The sequence below is a fragment of the Amblyomma americanum genome, chromosome 1, assembly GCF_052857255.1.
Source record: "Amblyomma americanum isolate KBUSLIRL-KWMA chromosome 1, ASM5285725v1, whole genome shotgun sequence".
Classification (NCBI taxonomy): domain Eukaryota; kingdom Metazoa; phylum Arthropoda; class Arachnida; order Ixodida; family Ixodidae; genus Amblyomma; species Amblyomma americanum.
The window spans coordinates 430,338,007-430,359,353 of record NC_135497.1 but is presented as its reverse complement, the minus strand read 5'-3'; the positions used below and the strand labels follow the sequence as shown (position 1 = coordinate 430,359,353).

General features: G+C 44.3%; 1 protein-coding gene across 2 annotated transcripts in view; it reads left to right on the top strand.

Annotated features, from left to right (window-relative positions):
- The window catches only part of LOC144115874 (N-acetylglucosamine-1-phosphotransferase subunits alpha/beta-like), an 83,581-nt gene that overhangs the window by 12,725 nt on the left and 49,509 nt on the right, over nucleotides 1-21,347 (top strand). For both annotated transcript variants that reach the window (XM_077650467.1, XM_077650466.1), the window contains exons 8-11: nucleotides 5,540-5,671; nucleotides 10,139-10,309; nucleotides 12,734-12,926; nucleotides 21,141-21,196. In XM_077650467.1, the coding sequence (XP_077506593.1) occupies nucleotides 5,540-5,671; nucleotides 10,139-10,309; nucleotides 12,734-12,926; nucleotides 21,141-21,196 (552 nt within the window). The remainder of the gene's footprint in view (nucleotides 1-5,539; nucleotides 5,672-10,138; nucleotides 10,310-12,733; nucleotides 12,927-21,140; nucleotides 21,197-21,347) is intronic.

Genomic DNA, 21,347 nt, shown 5'->3' with positions numbered 1-21,347 from the left:
TGTGCAAAGCATCACGGAAGGATAAAAAAAAGTCCGCTTTTGCGCTGCGCTTTTTCGAAGTGGGTCGTTCGGCCGTCTTGTTCATAGCACATGTGATATGTGGTAAAGAGCTCACTTGCGGAATTTCATGCGAGGTCAAGCATAGCGGCATCGGAATGCGATTGCTCCATGCAATAAACGACAAGGACGGAAGGGAAGAGGACCCTTGTATTGTTTTTTCGGAACTTCAAACTCTGTCATTGCATAATTTTCCCAGGTATTGTGGTTTGCCGCAGTCGAATTTATGAAAGTCAGAGTGGCATACAATCACTGGTGAGTGTTCAGGAATTTTTTAATATTGGGAAATTCTCAAATGTCAATTTCTTGAAATATGAATGGAATATTAAACATATTTGATTAGAATATTCGCACACCGCTACTTTATGTACTGTATTTACTCGCGTAATTTGCACAATTTTTTTCTTTAAATTAGGGCTTCAAAAGGGGGCGCATAACATACGCAAAAATCTCGCAGACGTGCCCCAAAAAGCTACAAAGGTCATAACGCGCAGTACCAAAATAAGTGAGTAAAGGCTCCTTTTTTTTTATAAACCCCGGTAATAGGTAGTTTATATGTGCACAGATTACACGAGTAAATATGGCATATATATATATTGAAGGAATATATCGGAAGAGAAGGAAGACAGTAAGCATGAGAGCAAAGGTATTCAACGATGATTAGGCAAAGAAAGGATCTCGAACACGTTGTTTACACATTGTTCATCAAAAGTTTCACACACAAAAAAGAAATTATAGAATAGCAGTTTCTCTCAATGACACCTTGAGATAGTGTTAATTTGTACTACTTATTTTCTGTTTCCTTAATGGTGAGGCAGGAGAGTGCATTTTGATGCTTAAACATGAAAGGAGTTGTCAGGATTTTGCTCAGGGCATTGTGTTTTATTAATTTCCACCATGGAGTGTGGGGGCGTATACTACCTGGGGTAGTATAGTCCAATAACGCAGAAGCTTCATTAAAATATTTCAGCCGCAGTAATAGCAGTTGCTCTTTAAAAGCCTAAGCAGACCAAAGTGGACAATAGGATTAATAATTACCATATAAACTTGTATAAGGGCGGCACTTTTTTTTCATTCAGGTGTGTATTTTGAAGGTGTGGCCTGTACACGAATTAAAAAAAAAGTATAACATACTTTTTTTCTAATTTCTAGTTCAAAAACTGGGTAATGTACAATAGCCTGTCGGAAGGCGGTAACAGTTTATGTCAGGTGGTAAAATTTTCAAGTTGTAGTGGAGGGCATCTACCTAGGCCAAGTAGTGATCGCGAAACAAATAGCCGGAAGCATCAGGATCAATTTACGTGTATTTGGCTGGCGCACTCAACTTATCAGTAGTGTCCGACTCACATTCCCAAAGCAAAAAGCATGTAATAGGTGCGAAGTAATGTCAGTCAGATGGTGACTGGTGCCAACGGGTAAGTGCACATGCACCAGAACCTCTTGGTAGTAAATAAATGCTTTTCGTTCTCAGCCAACTGCCTTAACAGTCGTGTTTCTTCACTCTTGCCCTGAACCGATGGCATTTGTGTCCTGCAAGTGCTTACCTTTGGGGCTGAAGCTTGGAACGTAACAGATGGTTTAATGGGGAGATGCGGGTCTTGAAATGGCAAAAAAAGTTGTGAACATTTAAACTTTTCAAAAATGGCATATTTAGGTTCAGTGTGCCCTAAAGTATCTACCTATAAAGTCTCAAGGTCTAGCTCAACCTTCAATTACTAAAAAACGGATATATTCGAAGCCTTCAATGTGCCGAAATGGCGTTTTCGAAGCAAAATGCGGTAGTATTTCGCGCCTGTTGCTTCCTGTAACCATGTACCCAATGGCCGTCATCTTAGTCGTGTTTGAAAGCTGACGCTCTTCCCTACACTCGATATTACTCACTGTTGTGAATTCTCTGAACATTCTCATTCTGCTGTTTTCTGAGGCCTCTCCAAGGGCCTCCAAATAGCTGTCATGCGCACTTAAAATGTGATTTTCTCAGCTTTGTGTTTTTTGCCAACATGACTAGCCCTACGGACATTTTTGTTATGCTTTTGTGGTGCAATTTTTAATCTTATACCAATGATTTCAGAAAGAACTAAACTATGGAGCTATGCTACTTTATGGCTGAGTCGAGCATATCAAATTTGATGAACAATGTCTTCTAATTATATTTAATAATTATGGTGAAGCACCATAATTATGAAATTTAATTATGAAATGAAATTTTATGTGATATGTATACCTCAAAAACAGTATAAATACCATAGCTCCATATGGCAGGTTTTGGCTACAGCTCCATTTCACTCGGAACCAAAGAATATTGCGGGAAAGTTTCTTAATGACCCATTAAAGATTACGTAATTAGGCTTCATTTATTTACCCCTTATATGGGAACTAATGGAGACATACTGAAGCTGATTATATTTTTTGAAAACAGCTGGAAGAAATATATATACACACTTCATTTCATCATGGCATCTCTGATAATAAAAATTTTCATTTTAAGACCCGCGTCTCTCCTTTAGATTAGGCTGAAAACAATGCAGTGGGCTATTGAAAAGAAAGTGATAGGGGCGATGCTAAGACAGAGATATTCATTAGAGGATGCACTCAAGAGTTAATTACGCGCTAACTGCAATCAAGAAGAGGAAATGGACTTTGGCGAAGCATGTAGCTCAAAAAACAGCAACCATCTGGCCTGTGTGGGCAACAGAATGTATCTGAAGAAAAAGAAAACGTAGCCAGTGGCAGCACAAAAAGCAGGCAGAGAGGCATGAGATTAGGAAATATGTTGGGATGGGGACAGCTCGAGCAAGGCAGAGCTCACTGGAAATCAATGGGTCAAGAGTTTCTCCTGCGCAGGACATGACCTGGCTGATGGTGGCAACGATAAATCGCAATAAGGAAGTTGACAGGGCCAGTTGGTTCAAGACTACAGGGGGAAAACAGCGTGAGAAATAAATTTGACGGAATGGGAAAAAAAAGTGATGGCTCTGTCATGCATCACTTCTTCCTACCTCTCCCGCCTTTCATTCTGTTTTTCCTTGTGTAATTATATTCCTAACATTTCGCTGGGGCACAGTCACTGTGCCTGTAGGTATGATTGCTTTCGTGTTTTCTCACCCTTAGTCACAACAAAGAATTAACTGACTTGCAGTGCTTGCTAGGGTTTGGATAACTGTCTGACTTGACACTTGGCAGAGTAGGAGCGTTTGTTTCATTTACGGATGCTTGATTGCACATGTACTGCCAGGTGACTAGGGTTATAATCTGAACTCCCTTTTCAAAATCGTGCGCTCTAAAATCTGCAGCATTCGTGGGCTCTCTGAGGACATCTTCATTAAATAATTCATTTAGCAACAGGTCTAATTTAGGGTACTTAAAAATTCCCTCATAATCCATCAATATTCTCCATGTAGTAGTCTTTCTAATGGGGATCAAGAAATCGTTTTTGGCCTCCAGTTTGAGTCCAGTGGGTGGAAAAAAATGAGTCCTTTGAAAATAAATTATAAATTGGTTTTTGGGGAAAGGAAATGGTGCAGTATCTGTCTCACCTCTTGGGGGACACCTGAACCCTGAAGTAAGGGAAGGGATAAAGGAAGGACTGAGCGAATAAAGAGGTGCAGTGCACTGACATCAGCACATTGGCACCTTTGCATTTGGCCTCCAGAAGGGGGGCCACAGTGGTCAGAGACACACTTGGCGAGAAAATAAGAATGTGTCACTTGTAAATCTAGTTTTTTCACCAAGAAGTGTGTCTCTTCCTGTAGAGCAGTCATTGTCATCATCTTAGGCACAAAGAGCCAAGCATTTTATTTTTACACTCAATAATAATGGGACGAAATTGTCCTCAATGTCTTCGTAACTGGGGACATGGCTTTCATCAAGCATTTTTTATTTCTCAATGTATTTACATGAAATTTGTTTGAAATATTTGAAATAATTTTATATTCTGTTTTATAAATTTTATAAAAATTTCTGTTATATCTCCAGAAAATGTTTTCTTATATATATATATATATATATATATTCTCCTCTGATTTTTCTCAAAAGGCTGCAGAGTTAATAAAATAAGGCAGAAGGCTGGATAAACATGCACTGTGTTCCTACTGACATGCTACAGGTCAAGACATTCTTAGAATATTTTTTTTTTTTCGCAAAGCACAAATTCTGGTTTCAAATTATTGTGATGCACAAGTTGATTTGCATATCCGGAATGAGGCAAGAAATTTAAATTTCACAAATTTGAGAAACAAAGATTGCTTTGGCCTGCAGTAGGGTCCTAGGGGAGCAACAAAACAAACAGGGGCAGAGCAGATAGAACAGTCATGAGGAAATCTGCTCTGCAAGGTGAGTGTCTAGGCAGAAAACTGTAAAGGAGGAAAATGCCCATTGTCCCAAGGGCAATGCTCGGCCACCATCGTTTGCAAAACATTTTTTATAGACTACTACAGCAATGAAACTTTGCGACGACATAAAATACAAGGCAAACATAATCTTTATAGAGCACCATCTGACACTCAAAAACTGGCTTACCAGACCTTTGTACGTCCGCAACTTAAATTTGCATCGCCCATCTAGTCACCTCACCAAGTATATCTAACACGTAGCCTCGAATCCATACAGAACCGTGCCGCATGCTTCATCGCTCGGGATTATAACCGTCATTCCAGCATCACTAACATCAAGTTATCCCTATCACTTGAGTCTTTAAAATCACGTCGTACAGTTGCACTTCTTTGCTTATTTTATAAAATGGTTTTCAGTCTTCACAGTCACACTATGCCTTTGTCACGGCCATGTCGTACGTCATATCGCCTCCACAATCAAAACAGCTTTACGCGTACTTTTGGTCGTACTAAAGCGTTTAACTTGTCTACCTTACCACGTGCCATAAGCCTTTGGAATAGCCCTCCTGAAAAAGTTACTAACAGCAGGAATCCTGCCACATTTCGAGATGTGTTAAGCACTGTAATCGCCTGATATCTTGTTTTTATGTGGTTTTACCAGAAAACAATTTTACTGCTGTATAATATGAATTAAATTGTGCCTTTGCTAACTTAAGTGAAAAATCATGTTCCATTTCCATCTTGCCGCATTTTTTAAACTTGTGTAACGCCTTTTTAAAATTTACTTGTATTCTGCTGAATATCTCTTGCTAAGTATCGTATAACGTTTCTCTTCCATCGTTGTTTTGCTCTAATGCTTTTTTCTTAATTCATGTGTATACTGCCCCAGTCACATAATGCTCTTATGTAAAATGAGCGTGTGAGTAACTTGAATAAAATAAATACCAGCAGATATAATAATTTTGAAAAAAATCATTTTTCGGCTGTTTTTTGGGATTTCAAAGCTGCGTGCTTCCTTAAAGAGCAGCTTTCTGGGAGATGATCTGGAGAATTTCTTGGGGAGCCAATGTATGGAGGGGTGGAAAGGCTCTGTGCCTCACCCGATGGTACAGTAGCGGCCGGCTACGACAGCCATTTCATTCTCTTCTCAGGAACTCAAGTATTCTCTGCGGTCTCTGGAGCGGTTTGCCCCGTGGGTGCGGAAGGTGTACATTGTCACCAACGGCCAGATCCCCTCCTGGCTCAACCTGGACTGCCCCCGAGTGGCCATAGTCACCCACGAGGTATGCAGCACTCCCGACTGCTCTCTCATCTTTGCTTTAGGCAGTAACCGTTCACATTGGCTGTAAACAGCGGAGAGGCGCAACTGTCTGTCAAAGAGTCTTTGTTGTCAGCGTGTGCATTCTCAGCTAGTACAGTAGGCGCATGCTGGCTTTAACCCTTTCAGGTCCTTTGTATTGTGTACACAACAAACTCAAAGCTTTTAACGCGAGAGCATTAGTATCCCCGTGTTTGGCTTTGCCGTTGGAGACCGCAGACGGAGTGATGGGCCACTCCACCAAACTAGGTGGGCCACCCAGGTCCCATGACCTTGTGGTGCCATCCCAACCAGCCCACCGGATTGTGGGAAAACTTTCCATTGTGGCAGCTGGCAGTTAAATTAATAATTGGTCACAAGCGGTTGCCCGGGAAGAGTAGCCTGGGCCGCACAAGCTCCACCGCTGGGAGGATCTGCCCTCACAGGGCAGTGGCGCATCGCCTAACCACTGCACCACTGTGCCAGGAGGGGTATGAGGACTTCCACTGATATATGAATGTAAAGTTGAGAATGACCAATTGTGCAGTTATGTGCATTAACCCATCAGTGCTATCGTGCCATACTCTTAAGGTTTTTTTCTGAGAGTGTGCTACGCCTAGCAGTGACCTCATTGTTTCAGGTGGACTAAGCGCCCTCTTGTCCCAAATAACTTGTTTTTGTGCCATTTACGTTTCTCAAAACAGTGAGCTTGGTCGCATACTGGAGTGCAGCAGAGGCTAAAAGTATGGCGATAGCAAAGAGAGTGCAAGGGGGAAAGCGGAGAAGGAGGGTACAGTGGCAACCAGAAGATGGGCTCCACGGCTGCAACCTGCTAAGAGATGGCTTCAGAGTGGCGTGCGCCAAAAGTCCATTCGCACAAGGAGATGCTCAGCAGCGGCGGAGCGCTGTGCATTGCTGAAGCCAAAACCTAGAGCCGCCTTCGTTCAGCACTGCATGTTCCGTATGCAGTCGCCTATGGTTCATATACCACAACACATGCGTTGAAAACTGTTGTTACCGAGAAGCGTAATCATCAGCCAATTTTTTTAAAACTCTGGCGAACCTGGGCACATTTTGTCACTTCAAATTAACCAGCGTGAAAGACAAGGACAGATGCCAATCAACATGCATCCGCTGATTGAGCTCATGATTTCTAAAAGGCTGAAGGTAGCACTGTCAGACAGAGAACAATATTTCATCATTATTTCTGAGAGCTTGTACAACCAAAAAGCGTCCATGGACAAGAATTTTAGGCAGGTGACTAAAATCACCACTTGGTCGTGTATTTCATGCTGGTTAATTTAAAATGGCACCATACCAACTTGCCCAGTGTCTATTCTTGTGCATAATTTGTGCTTGCCCTTCTGCCGGCATGAGAAGTGTTTACTGTTAATGTTAATTTCTCCAGCTATAGCAAGACCCTTCTCGTGTTAGTATTACGTTTTCGATTTTGTGTACCTCTTGAGGAAGTACCACATCTCCACGATTACAGTGCGACTACGAATATAATGTGAGCTTGATTTGATGTGAAAACAAAAGTTTAGCCTGAACGCGGCTTCATTTTCCACATCCTCAGAGTCGTTTAAGAGGCAACAGTTATATGTGCGACACAGTCGAGGTGCGGCGGTACCGGTCATGCAGTGCCGTTGCAGCTCTGTTTCTTGCCGCCGCTTCCCTGTGCTTCGTGCTGCGAATATTCACCCGTTTCTTCCCTTCACTGCATTTTTACTGTCTTTCTTTTTTCAGCGACCTGCGCCTCCTTTCTGCGTTCATAACCCACCTTCATAGCCCGCTGCGTTCATAGCCGTGCGCGTGCTTTGCCTCACGACCCCAAGGACTTCAAGAAGTTTGCTTCTCCTCACAGCTACCGAGCTTCATGGTGAAGCTATCTAAAAAAAAAAAAAGCGCCGTTTTATCGTCTTTGGTATGCATTTACCTCCGAATGTCGGCCCCACGTGTGCCGCATTGTCATCATTCTGTGGGAGGTACGTCGCCACGGCCAGACCCTCTTTACTATAGCCATTTTATTTGAAAGAAATCTTTACTATAACCGAAAAAAAAAAAAAATGTACAGCCATATATGGGACGTGAAATGGGACCACAGTTTCACTTTGCTATATCCAAGTTTACTATAACGTGGTTTTGCTTTATCTGGTTTGTTAAAGGGACACTTTGGACAAATAGAAATCGGCCCTTATCGGCAGCGTACCACGTTCTAATCACAGAGAGACACCAAAATCGGAGCTTTTTTAAAGTAGAAAAGACCGAAAAAATGAAATATGGGTGCCACTATCAGTGGCCGATTTCGCCAGTCAAGTATGGCCGATTTCGCCAGTCAAGTGCATGCATCGAGAGCGATTTTTGGCGCAGGTCACAGAGGCCACACTACACTGCCATTCACTTCAAAAGCATGGCAAGTTTGAACAGACTCGTGAGAAGATTTCTAAAACCATCTTTCTAGCTGATAAATTCCTCTTCTGCAGCTGGACATGGTACGCGCTAACTTTTAACTTTGCAGGAAGAGCCAAACAAAAATGTTTACTGAGAAAAATTTTTATGTGGAATTTTCCTAATTGTCAGCTTAATGCAACGCTGAATAATCTTGCATGCCGCACCAGCAGGGCACGGCCAGGAACTGGAAGTTGGAACATTACACGTGATGTCATTTCTCAATGAAGCTCACTTTCATCGTTGTTGGCCTGGTGCCATGGATGGTGCCATGCGTGCACTTGTGGTGATTGAAGGTGTAGGCCGCAGCGTGGCCCTCATGGGGCATTTTTCTGGCCAATTTAACGGCATTGGCGGTGCCGGGGTGAAGTTTTACTGTCGGCGAACCCATTTGCACCAAAAAGCCAGTATCTCCTGAAACAGAAAAGGATGCTAACGCACTGGAGTGGGGAGCTGCAAATGGCCATTGAAAGTGGTGCTATGTTTGTCTCGAGTATGTAGTTTTTTTGCATTCTCGTCTTGGAGTTGGAGGTTTGAGCATGAGTGAGAGATGCACATTAAATAAAAAAAACTGGTTTCCAAAAACGAGAATCAAAAACACTTGCAAAAGTGAATGAAATGGTAAAAAAAGCATTCACAAGGCATTCACAAGCAACACCGACCGATTAGGACTCTTGCTTTTGCCTGCGAGCACAGACACGAAGTATGTGGGGTTCCTTGGCATGTATTGAAGGCTGTTGAGGGTTACATGGTTACACAGAAGCGTACTGGTGCGAAAAGACGCCAACAAAACACACAAGACAGAACCGGCGCCTACTTCTAGCTGAGTTTATTCATGGAAAAACCACTTAATAGCCACATGAGCAGGCAAAAGATGCAAGCAAGAATGATAAAAGGGTGACTTAAAAAAAAGCACATGTGCCATAAAGGACCAAAGCAATGATTACAACTTTGACAATGGCCCACTAAGAAAACTAATTTCTTCTGACAGCGACACAGATGGCTTGCTTATGCAGATATGACCCCTCTGCTAGATGTAATATGCTTCGATTATTTCACGTTCTTATCTGTCTTTTTACCTTACAATGAATTTTGTGTTTTCAAAGCAGGAACAGCATTTGCAGCTTTTGCAGTGAGTGGCCATGCAGCTGCCATAACCCTTTTTTATAGCAATCTTGTGCTGCCTCAATCTTTCGTTAATGTGCTGACCTGTTTCCGATATATTCCTGGCTGCAGCTTAGAGGCACAACGTATACAACGTCAGCCGTGCATTCAGTGGCAGGGATTTGGTGAGGCTTTTTGCACTGCCTAACCAGTCTTTCTTTGTTCAGGGTTCAAACGCGCCACATCTTTCAAGGAGCAGAAAGAACTACATTTATCCTATACCTGCTGGCCACTTGCTTCAGGTTTTGCGAAAGCCGGTGAATATAAGGAATCACAACCATGGGTTGTTTTTCTTTATCCTTGTTTTTTTTACCCTGATCGCCCTTTGACGTCGGCTTGCGCTTCATAAGAAGATTCTCACAAATACTCGTGATGGGGTGTTTTGGGTACCCGGCTTGGTGAATGCTTTTAGTTTGAGCATCAAAGCTCTGTGCCATCCCATGCTCACAAGATTTTTCCAAGGCTGCATTCAAGCATGTCGCAACGATTCCACACTGGATTATTTTGGAATGTGCACGACTGAAAGGCAGTAGCTCTTTACATGATCTGGGGTCGCAGGACCAACAAACATGTCTGTCCTGCTTAAACACAAGTCTCAGGTCAAGAAACTGCAGGCTGTTGTGTGGGGAACTTCTTGAGTGAAAAGAAGCCCCTTAGATTCACTGCTGAAAATGGTAATGTCTTCAAGGATGGTGCTTGGTTTTGAACCTACATGATTGGTTAGCACAATTAGATTGTCGTCATGCTACGACCAACTAGTTCAAATGAAAGTCTTGCTGTTGAGGGTTCTTTGAGACAAAAAATAGTTTGAGAACCCTTGTTCTAAATGGTGTGCTTGCAGGAGATCTTTCCTAACAAGAGCCACCTGCCAACATACAGTTCACCCGCCATTGAGACGCACCTGCACCGCATCCAAGGCCTGTCGCAGCGCTTCATCTACCTCAACGATGATGTTTTCTTTGGCAAGGAAGTGTGGCCTGAGGACTTCTACACGCATGCTGCTGGCTACAAGGTACAATCTAGGTTTTGGCACAGGCCGCCAGTGCTGCTGTGATCTTGTTTAGGAGTCCAAGCTTGTGACGCCTGTAGTGGAGAAGAGTTTGTGCTCCACCAGGTCAGTGTAGTTTTCAGAGATATGAGCCTTTTTCAAGTTTGCCATCACAGTATGGAAGCCATTCCTCTGGTCGCAGGGAGAGTGCAGCAGCCGACCGATTTTTGGACTCCAATATTGAATTTGGGCTTGCACAATATTTCAGACTTTATGAGGAACCATCACGCACCTCATAGGAATGTGTGCATATTCGCAACTAATACAGTCGACAACCGAAAATTCGGACGCCTGATTTTTCGGACATGCTTGATTATTTGGACTTTTTCACGGCACCGCGACATAGCCCGTAGAGCCAATGTATAAGAGTGCCTGAAATTTCAGGCACACTTGCCTGAAATTTCAGGCACACTGCAACTGACTGCTCGATTTTTCAGACCTGGTTCGCACTCGCAGCCAGTATCCAAGCCACCACATAATGCGTCAAACTGCAGAAGAGATCAAAAACTTGATCAAACAAAACGAAATTCAAGCTTAAAGCCTCTTAAATTTTTGAAAAATAGTTTTTTGTACTATATATACTTTATACTATATCTCCTCAAAATATCCATCCTTAAAGAAATGCCAAAGTACACAAAAAAATTAATATTTTGAAAGCCGTGCAGCTGAAAAACGAAGCGCAAGCTTCGAAATGACATTCCACTTCATACGATAATTCCGAAACTGCTGCCCAATCGCTGCTATTTTGCTATTTGTTGAAAGCTCATTTCCCCCCCTTTTGTTCAATACCTTTTAAGACGTCATCTGAGCTGTGCCAACGCTACAGCCGTTTTCCCACTACTCGATTTCCCGTGACTCGATAAGTGCACAGAGTCTTCGTCTCTTCATCTCCTTTCGTGATTTTAAAAAAAAGTCTCTGCCTTTTGGGCCTTTTCTCTGGTTTGCCTTGGGCAATTGAAATGAGCTTTGTATCAATTTATTCAGGAGGCATAGAGCTGTGCGGTGATGCTAATTTTATTGGTTTTTGCTTTATGCATTAAATTTAATTTGTTGCTTTCCCAAGTTATTAGTCAGATCAGTTTGTACGTATTAGTATTCATAATTTTTTTACCTGCATTTTCTCTGAAGCAAGTGTAAAAATAGCTTCACTGCACGAAATGTGTCTTGGGTGCAGCAATTCTGTAAATAATTTATAATAATTTATGAGAATTGTGACAATCAGCCGAATTAAACCCGCAGAACAGCTGCCATGGTGGCTCAGTGGTTGTGGCTCTCAGCTGCACACTCAAAAGACACGGGTTCGATCCCTGCCGCGGTGGTCGAATTTCGGTGCAGGTGAAATTCTAGAGGCTCATGTACTGTGCGATGTCAGACTCTCATCAATGTGAATTTTGCTGTTCTCTGACTAGTTTAGTTCAGGTGGGCTCCTGAAGGGGGGCTGTGTCAATTTATGGCCAGGATGGCTAAGGATCCCAAGGCTTGCAAACATGTTTGTGGAAGCCGTTGCCTTGTGCTTGTAGCTTGCACTGCAGTGTGACCAAGTCGTGCGATAGAATATATCCGTTTTTATACACCTCACTCATCTTACAGCAATGCCTTCGAAGCCATTTTCAAGCACTGTTACATTCGCTAGGGATCAGACCACGCTGTTTTTTTTTATCCGAAACAAATCTGTGCTGCCAACTCAGCAAGATGTCAGGCACAAGAAAGCATCTTTCCGAATGCGTGGGTGACACAAAACTTTTGCAGCACAGCCAAGCAACCACGTAATAAACAAACCAAACATAGTAGCTGAGACAAAATTCGAAAGAAGCACGATGCAACACCCGTCAGTGTGACTGGCATCACAGCTGGTCTCTGACGGATTGGATTGACATTTAGGTCGGTTACTCTACTGCGGCGCCTGGCAGGAGTTTTTATTTTTAGGCTTATGGAAGGCTGCAGGCCTTCTTGGGAATGTGGAAGGAAAAACACCATCGCATGTGGCATTATCAGCTCTGGCAACAAGAATTTATGTGATTATTTTAATTGAGATTCTTTCATATCAGCACCATATTCAAGTGACTTGACTCAGTATAGGCAATATGTTTATTACTTGTAGGAATGTGATGTGGTGAAGTTTGAAGCCTGCAAAAGAAAATTTCTTGTTTGAATTTTCTTGTGTCAGGACATGTCACCAGCCCCAAGTTTACATCCTTAAAAGAATAAGTACTGATATCCTTGGGATATCCACAGTAGATATCGCTAGCCATTCAGTAATGGATGACCCTCGGATGTCCAGTGCCAGCTATGGATGCCCCAGACATCGCATTCTGGCTGTGGAGATGTGGATATTACCTAAACGTACTAGGGATATTTGGGGTTGACGGCGAAGGTCCTTGTGTGCAGGTGCGGTTGGCTTGGCCTGTGCCAGACTGTGCGCTGGGCTGCCCCACCACTTGGGTGAAAGATGGCTATTGTGACAAGCCATGCAACAACTCCAAGTGCGAATGGGATGGTGGGGACTGCCTTGGGGCTGCTGCCTCAGTCACACCACGCCCCTTCCACCTGCTGCCTTTCCCAAGGCCGGACCTCTCCAAGCGTGAGTGGTTTCCATACATTCTTACAGGGATAACTCAGTCACAAAAACGTCCGAGATGAGCGGAGTTTCGGCATAAGCAAAAGCTGCAGTTTACTGCTGACGCATTTAAAAATTTTGGAAATTTAGGCATTCTGACTGGCTTCACTTTGCAGCACAAGCTCCTCTCTTGCAAACCCAGCACTTACAGTAAAACTTCGTTAATTTGGACTTTAAGAGAGTGGAAAAAACATCCGAATCATCTGAATGTCGAATTTTCTATGAAATGCTTTAATTCGTGAATGCAATCAGGAGTGCCAGAACCAGAACTACTTCGTAACGGCAAGGGTATCCATGGCGCCTTTCAGTGTGCAGTGCAGTCATCATCATCATCATCATCAGCCTTACTACACCCACTGCACGGCAAAGGCCTCTTCCATGTCTCTCCAATTAACCCTATCCTTTGCCAGCTGCATCCACCCTTTGCCTACAAACTTCTTAATCTCATCCGCCCACCTAACCTTCTGCCGCCCCCTGCTACGCTTACTTTCTCTTGGAACCCACTCCGTTACCCTTAAAGACCAGCGGTTATCTTGCCTTCGCATCACATGCCCTGCCCAAGCCCATTTCTTTCTCTTGATTTCGACTAGGATGTCATTAACCCGTGTTTGTTCCCTCACCCACTCTGCCCGCTTCCGATCTCTTAACGTTACACCTATCATTTTTCTTTCCATGGCTCGCTGCGTTGTCCTTAACTTAAGCTGAACTCTTTTCGTTAGCCTCCACGTTTCTGCCCCGTAGGTGAGTACCGGTAAGATTATGCTGTTGCACACTTTCCTCTTGAGGGAAATTGGTAAACTGCCACTCATGATCTGCGAGAATTTGCCATATGCGCTCCACCCCATTCTTATCCTTCTAGTTATCTCCCTCTCATGATCCGGATCAGCTGTCACTACCTGCCCTAAGTAGACGTATTCCGGCACAATTTCTAGGCTCTCGCTGCCAATTGTGAACTGTTGTTCCCTTGCTAGACTGTTGAACATTACCTTGGTTTTCTCCATGTTAATTTTTAGACCCATCGATCTGCTCTGCCTGTCTAACTCGTTGATCATGATTTGCAGTTCACCTCCTGAGTGACTCAGCAAAGCAATGTCATCAGCAAATGGCAGATTATTTAGGTATTCTCCATTTATTCTTATTCCCAACTGTTTCCAATTCAGGCCTCGAAATACCTCCTGTAAACATGCGGTGAACAGCATTGGCGAGATCGTGTCTCCTTGCCTGATGCCCTTCCTTATTGGAAATTTATTGCTGACTTTACGGAGGAGGAGGAAAAACTTTATTTATATTGACTATATTAGCTGTGCAGTTGCTATATATATCTTCCAGTATTTTGACATAAGGCTCTTCTACCCCCTGATAACGCAATGCCTGTATGACTGCTGAGGTTTCCACTGAGTCGAATGCTTTCTCGTAATCAATAAAAGCTATATATAGAGGTTGGTTATATTCTGCGCATTTCTCTATCACCTGATTGATAGTGTGAATATGATCTATTGTGGAATATCCTTTACGAAAGCCTGCCTGATCATTTGGTTGATTAAAGTCTAACGTTGCCCTGACTCTATTAGCGATTACCTTAGTAAATACTTTGTAGGCAACGGATAGTAAGCTGATCGGCCTGTAATTTTTCAAGTCCCTGGCGTCTCCCTTCTTATGAGTTAAGATAATGTTTGCATTCTTCCAAGCTTCTGGTACAGTCGAGGTCATAAGGCATTGCGTATACAGGGTGGCTAGTTTTTCTAGCACGATCTCCCCTCCATCCTTTAACAGATCTGCTGTTACCTGATCCTCCCCAGCTGCTTTTCTCCTTTTCATTGCTTCTAAGGCTTTCTTTACTTCATCTTTCGTTACTGGCGGGATGACGCATTGCTGTGCACTGCTGTCTTTCTCATTAACGCTCTGATTACATTGGCTACTGTACAGGTCTGTGTAGAACTCTTCGGCTACGTTAACTATCTTATCCATATAGGCATAGGTTTTTACCTATGCCTAGTTTCCTCTTCACTGTTTTTAGGCTACCTCCGTTCTTTATAGCATGCTCGATTTTCTCCATATTAAACTTCCTTATGTCAGCTACCTTGCGCTTATTTATTAGCTTTGATAGCTCCGTTAGTTCTATTCTATCGGCAGGGTTAGATGCCCTCATGTTTTGGCGCTTCTTAATCAGATCTTTCGTCACCTGAGATAGCTTCCCGGTATCTTTTCGAATTGTCCTGCCGCCTACTTCTACTGCGCACTCCGTAATCATTGATGTCAGATTATCGTGCATTGAATGAACATCAAGATCATCTTCCTCAGTTAATGCCGAATATCTGTTTTGCAGCACTATCCTAAACTCCAGTGCTTTCCCTCTTACGGCTAACTCGTTAATGGTCTTCTTCTTCGCTAGCTTCTTCCGTTCCCTCTTCAGGTCTAAGCTAATTCTAGACCTTACCATTCTGTGGTCGCTACAACGCACCTTTCCGAGGACGACCACATCCTGAATGATGCCAGGTTTAGCGCATAGTATGAAGTCGATTTCATTTTTAATCTCACCATTGGGGCTCTTCCAGGTCCGCTTCCTGTTTTCTCGTTTGCGGAAGAAGGTATTCATGATCCATAAATTATTTCTATCTGCGAATTCGACTAATAACTCTCCCCTGCTATTTCTAGAGCCTATCCCATAGTCACCTACCGCGTGGTCGTCAGCATGCTTCTTGCCCACCTTCGCATTGAAGTCGCCCATCAGTACAGTGTACTGCGATTTTACTTTATTCATTGCTGATTCTACGTCCTCATAGAAACTTTCAATGGTCTGGTCATCATGGCTGGATGTGGGTGCGTAGGCCTGCACCACTTTCAGCTTGTACCTCCTATTCACCCTAATTACTATAGCTGCTACCCCCCTCTCGTTAATACTGTAGAGCTCCTCTACGTTGCCAGCTATATCCTTATTAATGAGGAATCCCACACCTAGTTCTCGTCTATCCTCTAACCCGCGATAGCACAGTATGTGTCCGTCCTTTAGTACTGTATAAGCCTCACCTGTCCTCCTTACTTCGCTAAGCCCTATCACATCCCATTTAATTCCCGCTAGTTCCTCAAACAGCACTGCTAGGCTAGCCTCACTAGCTAAAGTTCTAGCGTTAAACGTTGCCAGGTTCAGATTCCAATGGCGGCCTGTCCGGAGCCAGAGATTCTTAGCACCCTCCGCTGCGTCACAGGTCTGACCGTCGCCGTGGTCAGTTGCTCTGCAGCCGCTGGGGACTGAGGGCCGAGGGTTAATTGGTATGATCATAGAAGGTTGTGGCCAAGTACTACACCAGGGTGGCCAAATCCTGCTCTGGTGAGAGAGTGCGTTGTCGGTTCTGGTTACCGAGATAAGGCCGCACTCCAGGCCTAGTTATGCAATTCCATCGACACGCGGATTTTTTTTTTTTTAAACCCGGTGGAGAATTGCGCGGCACCAGGATTTGAACCCCGGTCCTCTCGCACGCGAGGGGGATGTTCTACCTATATGCCATCGCTGCATGCATCGTGCAGTGCAGTACCACGCATTTTTGCATGTCACGTCACGCGTTAGGAGGCTTCACCGCACGAACTGTGAGCAGCACCTTGCAAGTGCAGTTTCGGCCTGCTGTGCGGAAATGGCTCGCAAATGGAAGCGAGGGAAGCGCACATTGATGCCTGAGTGGCAAGATGCCTTTGAAAAACAAAACAAAAATGAGTGAATTTTTGCCTAAATTATTTTATTCTGCGGAAACAGAATTACATTTATGTTGGCTTGTCTCGTTACTTTACTGTTGGCTTATCATGCTCTTTTTTATCTCATAAATGGTAGGGTTTTAACATAGTTAAACCAATTGGGACGAGTGAAAGCGATTGAGGCAGCACTGCCTCATGAAAAAAAAAACACCAGGAGCAGCGCGCGTCCATTGCCGTCGTGCGGTTGCCTGCGTGATTCCGAAGCTGATAGCTCTCGCGTGTTGGGAGCGGGGACGGTGGACAACTTAGGAGCCTAAGAAAAGGCGCATTGACATGGCCAAGGAATTCTGCCTGGCGCTTTCTACGCTGTTTGTGATCATCGGTCGGCGCGACCAAATTATGCAGAATGTGCAGCGCTTTGGTGTAAACTCCAAAGATGCAAAGACTGCACACCATATGAAGTTAGAAGATGTTCTCCTAACATGGTTTAAAGAAGTCACCATGGCCGGTGTCATTGATTGAAAAGTTCTTCATGAGAATGCTGCAGACATTGCACTCGCACTGGAAATCGAAGGTTTTTAGGCCTCTGGTGGCTGGGTTTACCGATTCAAGGAGCGGCATGACCTCTCCTACAAAACCGTTTGTGGTGAAGAAAAAAAGGTTGACGCCTCCGCCGTTGAAGATTGGATGGCAACCATGCTGCCTGTCTTTCATCGCGGGATATTACGCTCGCAATGTTTTTAACATAGACGAGGCAGGGCTATTTATGCAACCTTCAGCCTGAAAAGAGTCTGTGCTCCAAGGGCGAAGCCTTCCAGAGTGCACAAAAAAGCAAGCATTGCAGGGACCCCGGAACAGGGGGTGCAAAGGGGCGGTCACCCCCCCAACATTTTTCCAGAGAGAGAGAAACTTTATTGGGGTCTTTATTGGGGGCTGTCGACGCTTGACCTCTTTCAGCAAGGTTGGGCCCCTATTCCAGGGCTCCACTGAGCCTAGCTGCTTCGCTTGCGTGCTGCACTAGTGCCCTTTGGGCAGTGAGCTTGCAGCTGGTGAGCCGGCTCTCTCATTGCTCCGCACTTGGGCTTTTGTGCTGGTGGAATGCGTAGTTGCGTTCGCACTCCCAGGTGATATGGTATAGCGTGGGGGTTGCTCCGCACCACGGACATGTGTCCCTTAATTGTGTAGGATACATTTTGTGTAGGATGTTAAGACAGAACAGCCCCCCTATCCCCCAGTCTTGAACTGCTTGCACTTGGATCAGATTTTTGACAATTGAAACACTTCAGTTCTAGGACAGAGTGGGGCTGAGCTACTTGGCTTCGTAGCCAGATATAAAGCATTTCGCATATGAGTAACCTAAACCAGTCATGTCCCAACAGAAGTCGACTGTCTGTCCCGTGTACATGATCATGGTTAGCAGAATTTTAAAAAAACTATGCACAAACCTTTTTAATGCATTTCATCACTTGTCGTGCGTAAAGCTTCCCATCTATAAAGCTTTCCATTTCAATCCCTTTTATATTGCCATGAATCTCTGCACCGTTCTGCACCGTCCGTACTTTGCCGGCACGCGGCTGTATCATTTTGTTTTGTAATGCCAGATGCGACGAGACTTGTTTCCATTGATCGTGGCCACGTGCAAATGCGTCCAGATTTTTCAGGTTGTTGTAGTTGCTTTTGGTTCTTTACCTAGAAGGTTCCTTGCCAGCTTTAAATTGAGTGCGGCCAAGAACTGCAGGCATTCATTTCGATGACCGCCGAGCACGCTCGTGGCTATCGCCGCTGCCGAGTCATTCAGTTCTTAGTGGGCGCGAGTCTGCTCCTTAAACAGTTTCTTTTGGAAGCCTTTTGGTTGTCTTCCTGACTGCTGGACTGTCATCACCACAGCAGGACAGTTTGCATCAATCTATGAAGATTGAAAAATAAAAAAAATAATAAAGATATGAAAATTTATTATGCTAATGAGCACTAATTAAATGAATAACAAAATAAGCTCAAAGTCTTGCCTCCCCCACTCAAAAAAAATTTCCGAAGTCTGAAGCAGTGTGTTATGGTTTTGTTTTGCTGCAACGCAGAAAAGATGAAACTGACCGTCATTACCAAAAGCCCCATTGCTTTAAGGCATCTATAGGGCTAATAAAAAGGCACGGATGACCATAGGACGTTGGGCCAGAACAGAAATGCTGCTGGACCACCCACACAAGAGTGTCAACGTGGTGTTCCTGTCCCCGAATGCTGCAAGTCATTTGCAGCCACTGGAAGCTGGAATTGTCAGAAACGCCAAGCACCATTTCAAAGGTTTGTTGGTGCGCTGCCTCCTTGCAAAGAGTGAAAGGATGCTATGCATTTTATTGCAATGGCCTGGGATCGCGTTTCTCTTGCAACCATCGCCAATTGTTTCGCAAAGTGTGGGATTTTTAAATCCACAGTGGCCACCACCTCGCAAGTGCCAGGTCCGATCCTTATTGATGTCTGGAACCAGCTTGGCATTGACTGTAGTGCTCAAGATTTCGTCAGCATGGACGACAATCTCGCCACCTGTGGTCTGCACACAGTGGAAGACATCGTGACGGAAGTATCATTGCAGCCTGGAATTTCAGCCAGTGATAAAGAAGGAAATGAGTGCCAAAGTAGTGATGACCAACCGCCAACAGCAGCCAAAACTATGCATGCTCACAATATTCTGCGGCATGTCGTCAAGTCCAAGACTTTGTGAGAAGGCGACAGCCCAATTCTTCAGCTTCGAAAATTCTCTGCTGGCTGACCTCGTGGAGAAAATGACCCAGAAGGACATACGTGACTTCTTTCCACGTAAATAAATGTTTTGTGTGCGTCTCAAAGTTTGGGAACGGATTTCACTCGTTTTTTGGTGATATGAAATTTTGGGTAATACGAATATTTTTGACTCCCCTTGCTGTTCGTGTCACCGAGATTCTACTGTACCGTGGATTTCCAGGCTTCAGAGCTGGGACCAGAGCAGCACACATCAGCGGGAATTCAGCAAGTGGTGGTGAGGGGTGTGCATTGCAGCGTGCTAGGGCAAAATTTCCTTTGTGGCGTGACTTGCAGCATAACATACAGGTCAAGCAAACCACTGGCTGGTGGCCCTTTTGTGCTTTTTTTTACAGGCCAGGCTTTGAGATATAATCGAGCCCACTTATAACGGCCACAGGTATAACAAATGCTCACTTATTACGAACAAGTGTGGTGCCGCCCTCAAAATATGCATTAAGGCAATGGCAATTCATCTCAGATATAACGAACAACTGTGGCCGCAACAGTCGGTTATGACAAATGAGAAGGCGCCGTAAACTCCCCCCAGTGACTGAAAAACTTGCACTTCCAGCTTAGCGTGTAGACCGAAGAGTGTCTTTCAGTCACCGCGGCACCACCTGGGAAAAATGTCTCGACCCAGAAAAGCAAGAAAAAGGTGGCACTGACACTGCAGGTAACCGCTGCCCAATTGCACACCGATGGCCTGTAGGTGCACTGGCTGGGAAAAGCATCCCAAATGGAAGCAGAAGTGCGAGACAGCTGCAGAGTTGAAAGTAAAGCTAATGTCCATTGTCGTGGATCAGCATGTCTTGCTGGCAAGGAGGAAGGAAAACTCAGGAGAGGCCCTTTGTATTCTCAATGCATAGGCGAAAAGGTAGCAGAAGTGACGTCAGTGACGGAAACTACCCAGTGTGTAGTTACCCTGGAAGGACAAGGAGGGTTACCTAGAAGGAGGCTTTATGGCGAAAGTGTAGGAAGGCGAAACCGGAAGATGGTTACAGTGGTAGCCGTCTGGAATGTGGTTACCATGAAAGGGGGAGGGTATGGTGAGAGAGAGTATAGGAAGGTGTACTACGGTAACCATATATGGAAAACGGTTACCGTGGAAGGATTAGGAAGGCTATGGCGAAAGCGGAGATAGGTAGCACAGTCTATTTGCGACAACTGCTGTGAAGCGCGCCACTCGAGGAGAGAATCATTGGCAGCACTGCTCTTTTAGAACGCTGGACTGGAGAGCAGACTTAGACAAAGAATGTGTAGAAAACTCGAAAGAGCGCCCTCGAACTATACAAATGTTAGGTCGCTCTCATATTCTCTAGCACGACATATCGTAAAATGCAAATACATTAACTGCTGTCACTGAATCTCGCGCTAACCAGTGGTAACCTTCCTGTCAGTTTCTTTTACTTGAAAAAAAAAAAAATTCTTTTTAGCACATCGTATACATGGGCCACCATCCAAAAATTGGCCCTCGAATCGGGAAAAGAAAGTGCAGCCCTTACACACGTTTATATGGTGTTGCTTCAAATGGTCAGTGTCCAAGGTCCCAGATTCACACTTTCTCCAATAGCAAGAGCGAGACAAACATACTTGAAATGGGCGCATCATAAATAAATGACGCCATGATTAACTGTCTGTGAGAGAAGCTTGGAGGGATTCAGTTGTGTTGTGAATGCTGGCATTGGCTAATCGACTTCCCTTGCTTCTCTCCATTAGTGTACTGCAGCACGAGCTGTGCCAACAGCTGGCTGGCTGACAAGTTCTGTGACCAGGTGGGTGCGACATTTCTGTCTTAAGAACTGGATATCACATCCTGTGGGTTATGCCTTTGAGTCACCTTGAATCCCCCCCTTCTCTTTTTTATTCCTTTTCTACGCTTTTTCCAATTCCATTTCCATTCGTTATTGATGGAATTTGCAGCAG